Here is a 9,967-nt window from a genome sequence, read left to right as displayed (position 1 = left end):
AACATGAATGATTTAAAACCTCTTGTTTTCACTCCCATGTTTCCCATGTCTTTCTATGTAAACAAAAGGCCTATAGTTCTCCTAAATATTGTTTACAAATCTGCGTTTGTGAGTACTTCTCCTTTGCCGAGATAATCCATCCACGTCCCACTATGGAATATTAAGATGGCGAGTAGACAGTTTGATTATTGCACAGGTGTGCATAAGTCTGGCCCCAATAAAAGGCCAATCAAAAAATGTTCAGTTTTATCACACAACACAATGCCACAGGTAACGGGAGCGTGCAGGTAGGCATGATGACTGCAGGAATGTCAACCACAGTTCCACATCCAGCCTCATCACCTCCAAGACACCCGCTGTAACAATCAGTTTGCATAACCAAATAATTTCTGCACAAACTGTCAGAAAGCGTCGCAGGAAGCTCATCTGCATGCTCGTCATCCTCATTGGGGTCTCAACCAGATTGCATTTTGTCAACGCAACCGACTTCAGCCGTGAAATGCTCATATTCCATGACTATAGTTAGCCGTTTATTGTGGAGGGAGCGGCCAATTGTGGCAGTGGGGTTATGGAATGGATTGAACACTGATGAATTTATAGGCCTTTTGTGTGGTTTTCCATGGAAAACATTTTAGATATGAGTTCAGCTCATGAAAAAAAAGTGTTGTTTTATATTTTTTGTTGAGTTGCCTTTATGATCTTTAAATGGGCATCGTGATATCTGTTGTTCTTTTCTTGCTAAAGCATATCCAAATCTATTATATTGAATGTCTTTCTATAAATTACAGCTATTTACATTGTACACAATAGGGAAAATAAAATCCTGGGCCCGATGTAAGTAAGACTGGTATCGATAACAGGTACCATTAATTAAAACAGTGATTTTTTAAATCTTTTAAAATAGTATCTCCTGACTGCAAATGACTTAAATAATCATACTGTTTCTCAATACAGGTGGATCCAATGTCCTAACTGTGACTAAGGGGTTTTCAAGGGGGGCGCAAAAGACTTGCAGGGAGGTGCACAGCTTGACAAAAATCGCCATTTTTCAAACCCGCCGAGCCAACAGTTATGTTTGATGGTAACATTAATAGTTTTTTTATTCCAATGTTGGGAAAACAGCTCAATCGTAGTCCAGAAATTCAGTTTTTCAGGGGACTAATCCCTCGAAGTAGGGCTCAAGCATGTGTTTTTATGTTCTATAAAGGTAAGCTAGAATTAGAATGATGCAAAAGATTGCTTACTCCAAGTTGTCTCATAAGATATTTGGCGATGGAGTATAAATATTTTGGGGATTGTACTGTTAAACTGAACCATTCAGACAGCATTGTCTGTAATATTCAGTAACTCTTGTATTGCATATCATATTGTATTGTATTGTATAGCATATATACAGTATATTGTTGAGCAGCTTTCTTTAACAGTGCATATGTGCTCTCAAATAGAACATTTCCTTTCACTGATAATTGGTGTCATTGTTGTGAACACCCTAACAGTCCTCACCCTCTGGCCTCTACTTTGATTTAACCCCTTCTCTTCCAGGGGTCCAACAAAAGCACACAATGCCCAGCACTGAGGAACAACTTAATTAATATTGGCTCCTGTTTGCTCTTCTTAACGAATGAGGGATTTATGCACCTCTGGGACACAGCCTCTCTCAGTCGCTTTGAATTATCCCCCAGCATTGTCCTCCAATTTCACTACTGTGATCCTGCACCGGCGGGGCCCATGTCGCCGGGCAGACCACTACACACACACACACAGAATGAGGCCTCCCCCCATGGAGTCCATCTGTCCTGTCCATCTTTGTCCCACTCGGGTGTGTTTTGGTTCATTGTCTCCAGCATGTTTATTGTTTTAATGCAGTGCTGCTGTTCCAACCCATGTCATCAGCTCAAATAACCGCCATCCCATTAACATGTTAGAAGTGGGGGGGCTTGACAAACCAAAATTGGCTGCAATCTGATCCCCCCCCTCCCATGCTGGTCAGAGGAGCAGGGGTAAGGGAAAGAAAGAGGATCCATATTATTTGCATTAAAAGCCTTGCACCGTGAAATTCATGTATAATTACAAAAAGGGGTAGTGGAGGATGGGGGTGATGTGTGTGTTATGCAGATCGAGGACATGTGTGGAGTCAATCACGCTCGGAATTGGTTATTTTGGTGATATGCTAACACAGAATATATGGTGACAGATTGCAATTATCCCGTTATTGTAATTGTCAAAGTCAATTCACTGCAGGGCTGACTATATTAGGCTTTGCATGAAAGGGAGCCTTTTTTTCCTGCAGTGCTCTTAATTCATAAGAGCACTGCACTCTGATATAAGAAAATCCCCCAATAAAAATACTGCTGTCATACCCTTAACTCATTATGACAGGATAGCACTGACTGTTAATCCCAAATTTGATTTGTTTCCATCCGTCAATCGATTTTCTATACTGCTTGTCTTCATTAGGGGTCACAGGTAAGCCAATCGCAGAGCAGATTTCAATTGTACTTGTACCCCAAGCAAATATAATATGAAGCAGTTAGTCATGTCAGTTAAGGATATATTCTGCCAGTCTCAATAAAATTATGTTAGGATTCCTTAAGATCTTCTTTGGGATGTACAAACTTTCATTGTTCCAGTCTATTATTGCCAAATAAGTTGTTAATCGTCATTTGTTAGCGGTACAAAAATATTAAGTTTAACTACATTTTTATTTTCAACAAATTTTATACTTGTATTCATTTAATATTTTTATTTTCTTTTACCTACTTTTTGTGTGTTGTGTGTTGGCATATTTGTATTTTTCATACTTTTTGTGTGGTACCTTTTGAGACATGTCATTGTAATTTATTCAGGTATTGTGTTCATTTTGTTTAGTTTTATTTTTTTATATTTGTAAAATATTTGGGAGAGAAAAAAGTACGCACGCTTTTACGGTTTTCTTTCCATTGACTGTACTGCCATCCAGTGGTATAAACAGTGTAGTGCAGGTTGTTGCACATACAAAGCTCATTCCATTGGAAGTATGATTCATTAGTTGAATAACACGCTAAATGTCTTTATCGTTATTGTTACTATACAGGACGCCATTTTAGGGGTCTAAACAGAAAAAATAGAGGCACACATCAAAATCGACTTGGTAAATTTTCAAATTTTCTCCAATTTTCAATGCATTACTGATAAATACTTGAATGATAAATGGCCACTCTCTTCTCTAACCACCCAGCTTCTGTTCCTACCTTCTGGAAGGCGTCTTTGGTGACATATACATTGTACCTCCATTAGGTCAGCTGGGATAGGCTCCAGCATGCCACCCCTGTGACCCTAATGTGGATAAGCAGTATAGAAAACAGATGGAAGGACTGTATTATGGGCTTAAAGCGGACATGTTTAAAAACAAAACATTGTCATCACACACAAATACTTACAGTATTATATCACCATATAGAGACATTTAACGATATATTAACATATACATTAAAGGTCATGGGGCATGAAATGTTATGCAGGATCTTGATAGGAAATGCAGTGATGTATTAGGCATCTTTTTTATGATTTTCAATTCCATAAAAATCACTGCTATCTATTTTCCACGCTTCCACACAAGTTGCTGATACAAACAAGAGGTAATGATGAAACACTGATATCATGTGTGATGTCATGGAAGATCATAGCACTTACAAAGCTCCCAATCAGATTACTCCATGACGCGCACCATGAAAGGAGACGGCTATGTGACGACTCAGCATTGGCATTGTCATTTTGGGGCAAGGGAAATCCTTCTAATTTATGATAATGCACGACTAAATGACAATTACTATGGCCGTAAATGCAGTCATGTTTTGCAGACCATGACGTCATTTCCGTAAACACCTGCCTCCATTTAGTCTCTAATTAAAGTCACATGGTTTCCTCGCAACTGTTTCCAAGCGAGATGGCTCAGCCTCGCCGCGTCCAGCTGACATCTGTGACCTGTCAAGTTAACTCAGCGGCCACCAGCACTAGAACCACCATTCTACCCCAGAAGCAGACGCCGTGTGTCGGCAAGGAAACCACCGCTTCTGGGGACACGGGTTCAATCCGCCTCCTCCTTTCCTTGTTCGAGCCCGACGACCACAACTTCCCGGAGTTTAGCTACTCTCAACTGCTGGAGAACAAGGTACGACGACGTTTTTATGTCAGCTTTAACACATTATGTATATATATTATTATGCTTTGTTTTTTTTCCTAGTTGAAGTGTGAAATAATTAGTTCCTGCGCTTTCATCTTTGACTATGTTTATGTCACGTGAATGAACGTTATGAACGTTTGTATGCATCTTCCAGTTAATACCGTTTTGAATACAGTCTGTCATCCTGGATTTGAAATTATGGTTTTCCATTAAGTTTTTTTGTCTGTCATCTAATTATAAAAAAATGTAAGCATATTAAGTGTGGAAAATATTTATAATTTACTTTTTTAGAAGAGCAGCAACAAAAATGAAGTCCAGCCGAGGTCCATATTTGAAGAGGAGGAACAAAAGGAGAAAGCACACTTGGCTGATATTGCCAAAAAGATGGAGGAAAAATATGTGAGTTGCTGCAGCTTTATGAATTTTTTTTTCTTAGGTGTGGAATAACTCGTGTGTGTGTGTGTGTGTGTGTTCATTGTAGGCCGTAAAGAAAAAGCAGGATCGGGTTCAGGACTTGATTGATATCGGTTACGGTTATGATGATGAAGATTCCTTCATCGACAATTCTGAGGCTGTGAGTGCTTCCAAGCGTACATCTGCATATTCTCACCAAGCATCACATTAGGTTGCACCTGCATTGTTTGGATCATACAAGAGTATTGGATCATCAAATTGTGCAGGTGCACCCCAAACTATTTACACGGGAGGGCACATATAGACAAACAACCATTCACACTCTCATTCATACCTATGGACAATTTGGAGTCACCAATTAACCTAGCATGTTTTTGGAATATGGTAGGACTGGTCGCCAGCCAATCACAGGGCACATATAGACAAATGACCATTCACCCTCACATTCATACCTATGGACAATTTGGAGTCGCCAATCATTCATTCATTCATTCATTTTATATCCTCACAACGGTCGCGGGAGTGCTGGAGCCTATCCCAGCTGTCTTCGGGCGAGAGGCGGGGTACACCCTGGACTGGTTGCCAGCCAATCACAGGGCACATATAGACAAACAACCATTCACACTCACATTCATACCTATGGACAATTTGGAGTCGCCAATTAAAAAAAACAAAAAACAGGAATTCATCTTTGCTATCGAATGAGTTAAAGGAACAACCCATCTTTCATGTGTCAAAAAACAGTTTTGCTTTATACATTATGTTGTCAAATATGTTTATAGTAACTGCTTTCTTCAATGCAGTACGACGAGTTTGTGCCATCGTCCATCACCACCAAATTTGGAGGCTTTTACGTAAACTCTGGTGTACTTCACTTCCGTGAGGCTTCTGACACGGATGACGAGAAACCCCCTGGCACCTCCAAAGTAGGCACAAAACAATGTTTTTTATGACATTCCTTTTAGGTCATGAGGCACCTTTTTTCACTTGTCTTGCAAGAATACACAATATGGAGATAAAAACTTTTAATTGGACATTGACATACATTGTATTTTATGGGAGCGTCGTGTTTATATTCCCTGTAGGTGTCAGACCCTTATCATGTGCCTTATCACCCAGGAAATTGGGATCATTCCATAATTATTTCTGACCAGCATCTGATGTGACGTATAAAATGCTTGTTAGTCGCTGACACTTGCATTAAACATAATAGAAGTTGGTGTCAGGTGTTAAATGCCACACACCAGTTCAGGCATTGCGGAATACCATCATAAACAGGCGGCATCTGACCTGAAACGGTTCACATTCAACTCTGATGCTACCTCCAGACAATTCTGGGTTGATTTTGTCTCTCCTATTCCAAATCAGTGTTGTTTATACACAAACGGGACAATTGGCTGTTTCAAAAGAGCATAGGCCAATATGTTCATCCTTAAAAAGAGCCTGCCATGTGACAGCACTTCTTATGTTGTCCAGAAACGTAAACTCAAAGACAGACAGGACCAGTCAAACCCAAAGAAGAAAAGCTGTCACAAAGTTTCAAAGGATGAAAACGATGCTGATGCACAGTCAAGGTGAGAGGTTGCAGTCATCGTTTTACACCCTGAGGTGTGGTATGAGGTGTGCTAACAATCCTGTTGGCTTTCAGTGCAGCGTCTGAGATGGTGGCAGTTGACAACACGATGATGCTGATGAAGAAAAAAAAAAAGAAGGTGGCGGGTACGCTGAGCGTCACCAGAATGCTCAAAAAGTTTCGACGAGAAAAGGAGTTGGAGCGACAGAAAATGGAAAGCGGTCATCCAAGCATGGTCGCCGTCCCAGAAACCCCTGTGATGCCCATGTGCCCGGCAGACGCTGGCGGAGGCGGAGGCTCGGGATTGACTGACCCGCTGCTCAGTTTAATCGGATCCACCAATGAGCATGTACTTCTCCAGGCCGCCAACAGGGTGGAGTTTGACATCGATCTGGACTGTCTGTTGGATGTCGGCGAAGAGATTTCCTCACCACAATTAGCAACTCAGTGTTTAGCAGAAGCGCCACCTCCAACCCAGCCCAAAACAGATGACCAGCCATGTTCCTCCTCTAATGCACCTCCAATCAAAAAGATGACCCAAACACTTTCTGTTCAGTATGCCCCACTGCCTGACGGACTCCCACCCCTCCTGGAGGATAGCATCAAGAAACTGATGTTGGTAAAGTGCACCTGTCTATTGGCGATGATGATGATGTCACATGTTCTGACCACAACTACTGAACTCACACATGCGCACTTATTGTTTGTGCAGGTGGCCAAGACCTCTGAGAGTGAGTCCAAACTAAAGTTCTTCACACCAGAAGTCAACTCTGTCCTGCTGGAGTGAGTCCCTCCAATGCGCACACACACACAAACATGACGTACCAAAATGTTAAGGTCCCCGTATTTTTATTTTTTTTTTAAAGAATTTTAGATAAGGTCCCACAAGCCAAGTGTACATTGCACGAATGCTGCCACAAATGACACTGGGGTTTAGACAATATAAAAGTGGTGATGGAAACAAGCTGTTTGTAAATGCCTGTCTCTGTGTGTAGCACCAAGAAGCGCTATTGTTCACGTTATCCATTGTTTTTTATACAGTGGGTTGCAAAAGTATTCATACCTATAAGCAGCACTCAATTTCTCTGCACAGAACAAAGGAAAAGTGTGTTTCTCATGTTTGTATGAAAGGAATAGCACAAACATGACAATCCATCGCTGTTTTTGTTCATAATTACTCTTTAGTATAGATAGATTGCATAAGTCTGTATTTTATTGTTGCACTCGGCCACTGTGCAGCCGGCTTATACTGTATTTTATTTCATTTAGTCATTTTTATGCTTAATTTGGGCAAAAACTGTGTATAGTTTTCTGAAATATGCAATTTTTTTACTATAATAGGCTGTAGTCAACCACGAAACATCCTCCTCCTGTGCCGCTTATCCTCACTTGGGTAGCAAGGGTATGCTGGAGCCTATCACAGCTGACTTAGGACGAGAGGCACGTTACAACTATGAAACCGCGATCATTTATTGTTTTAAAAAAAAAAAAAAGAGTAAGGGAGCAAAGTTTGAACCACAGTGTAACAGTATCGGGCAAACAGACTACTTTGTAACGTACAATATTGTACTCAAAAATATTGTACTCAATTGGTGTCTTCTGTAGCCGGCTGACTGGATGGTTGGCGGTATACCAGTCTTTATTTTAAGATGTGCAGTGAAGCCTCATTAAAAGTAAATTTTGTACACTGATTCTACTCACGTGTTGACTGTCTTCACATTCAGTATAGAGTGTCAGTGCCGTGAGCATGGTGGACATTTGCGCTCCAGAGTGTACGCATACCTGTCGTCCTTCCTTCCCTGCAGCAAAGAGACACTCTTGAAACGTGTCAAGAAACTCAAACTTGCAGTGAGTAGCCTGTATATCACTGTGCCAAAATGACCGTGTTCAATTTGTGGGCTTTATTTTTATTTTTTTTGCAAAGGAGGACCTTTCCAATGTAGAAGATCCTGTGCAGAAGCTGAAGGAGGCCATTGGGCGAGCCATGCCTGAGCAGATTGCTTGTTTCAATCAACACTGTCAAGAATATCAGCAAGTTAGGACCTTAAGGTGAGATTTTTAAATGCTCAAATACGTCAGACTAGCAGTGTAACATGTATTCATAATCAGATTTTCTTGGAATGGAACAGAAAAGTACAGAGTTTCCACACAAAAACCAGAGAGGAACCTATAGTCACATGTCTCCTGTGTAAACAAATACGGTATAGCCCAGCCGGTGGCCAACAGCAGTCATGGCATGCGATAGTGCCAAGGAGTAGCCAGAACTTGAAAAATCTCTTGTTTGGGGAACACTTTGCAATTTGTTCTCTTACCGTACAGAAAATTAACCGAATTGTGACCTTTATAACCGAGGTATGTACCTTGACTATAATCACATATGGTCATAATCATGACTATGACCTCATTTAATAAAAAAGCCTGATCAAACTGCTTGCCAGGATGACTGAGGAGGTTAATGACGACAAGCAAGGTGGCCAACGGAACAATGTAGAAGACAAAGGAGTGAGAAGAAGCGGAGGTCCTAAGAAGTTGTTCAAATGGAATGAGGAGATCAGGTGAGAATGTGAATAATTATTTTTGTGTTTCATTTCTATGTTTAATATTGTACTGTGTTTGCAGGGAGGGCTTGTGCAATGTGCTGAGGGAAAAACTGGACATATTTAAAAGCAAAAGTGAAGGCAGTCAGCAACTGGAGGACTACCTGAAGACCTTTTTAGATAATGACATCAAACATCTTTGGCCTAAAGGCTGGATGCAGTCCAGGTATGTGGTGCTGTGTTTATTTTGTATCCATCTCCATCGCTGTGTTGCATCCAAGTGCATGTGTGTTTTCAGGGTACTGATAAGCGAGAGCAGGAAGATGTTGGGCCTCCAGGCTATACTCCCGTGAGTACATGAAGTCATCATTTGGCAGCATCAATCAAACACTCAGTGAAGCATAATACTGCAATTGAACAGAATGAGGAGGTCGAGATCGGAGAAGAAGCAGTCAGTCATTGACGTTCCAAACGTCGGATCGCTCCCAGTCAAAGTGGAGCCTCGTGAAGTGGTCGAAGCTTCAAGCGTGTCCCGTGTAAACACGGAGGCCGACAATGAAGTGATCATCTTGGATTCAGACTCTTCATCTTCGCCGCAGACTGATGAGCCCTTGCTCAACCCTGCACCGGTGAACATCCTCACTGAGCAGGCGCTGGCTCATATGCGCCCCCTGGTGCCCAGCCAGGAGCTCTTGGTAGCCGCGGTGGCCAAATACAAACGTTCTCTGCAGCACTGGAACTTCAACACAGGCAATGGCAGTCCACCACTTCCTCCGCCACCTCCTCAGTGCAGCCCAGTTGACTTTGCAGAAGATGCCCTGTGTCACGCGGTTCTTCCTCAGCTGCTGCAAGACTTCATGGGGCCTACTGGGAGTGTCAACCCAGAGGTCGAAATGAGCTCAGATGATGTCATTGTATAACCTCAGACAAGGTCCATCACGATACGATGTGACATATTTCCTGAAACCTAACAACTTTATTCGAGATAAATGGAGGTCAGGTGCAGTCTAATAGGCTTGTTTAAAATGTATTCACACAATAAAGACGTTGCATGTTCTATTAGCTGTTTCTTTCCGTTTAACATTAACATAATTAGTCAGAGACGTGACTGGCTTGAGACCAACATTGTAGAGGTATTTGCCGGCTTATTTGTCTAATATGTTTGCATTTTGCATATTTGCAATTACTCGCCAGGTGTTTGATCAACAAAAGCAAATAGCTGAACTACAGATCAGAAAATATTGATATTAACGTTTGGAGCACCCGTTCTGCTCACATTCC

General features: G+C 41.5%; 1 protein-coding gene across 2 annotated transcripts; it reads left to right on the top strand.

The window, feature by feature from the left end:
- Positions 1-3,738: 3,738 nt before the first annotated feature.
- Positions 3,739-9,746, top strand: ubn1 (ubinuclein 1). Of its 2 annotated transcripts, XM_058091454.2 has the most exons (13): positions 3,741-4,150; positions 4,454-4,561; positions 4,644-4,736; positions 5,380-5,502; positions 6,053-6,150; positions 6,225-6,768; positions 6,862-6,932; positions 7,874-7,997; positions 8,074-8,198; positions 8,588-8,704; positions 8,769-8,912; positions 8,985-9,035; positions 9,108-9,744. In XM_058091454.2, the coding sequence occupies exons 1-13, from the start codon at positions 3,896-3,898 to the stop codon at positions 9,604-9,606; spliced, it is 2,352 nt and encodes a 783-aa protein (XP_057947437.2). In that variant the 5' UTR covers positions 3,741-3,895; the 3' UTR covers positions 9,607-9,744. The 2 variants fall into 2 exon arrangements, with proteins under 2 accessions (XP_057947445.2, XP_057947437.2); XM_058091462.2 differs by lacking the exon at positions 4,454-4,561 and having other exon boundaries at positions 3,739-4,150; positions 9,108-9,746.
- The last annotated feature ends 221 nt before the right edge of the window (positions 9,747-9,967 follow it).

Source organism: Doryrhamphus excisus, linkage group LG9 (assembly GCF_037039965.1).
Source record: "Doryrhamphus excisus strain RoL-2023G ecotype Guam linkage group LG9, RoL_Dexc_Guam_v1.1, whole genome shotgun sequence".
Lineage (NCBI taxonomy): Eukaryota > Metazoa > Chordata > Actinopteri > Syngnathiformes > Syngnathidae > Doryrhamphus > Doryrhamphus excisus.
The sequence above is the reverse complement of the archived record's forward strand: the minus strand, read 5'-3'. Positions and strand labels throughout refer to the sequence as shown.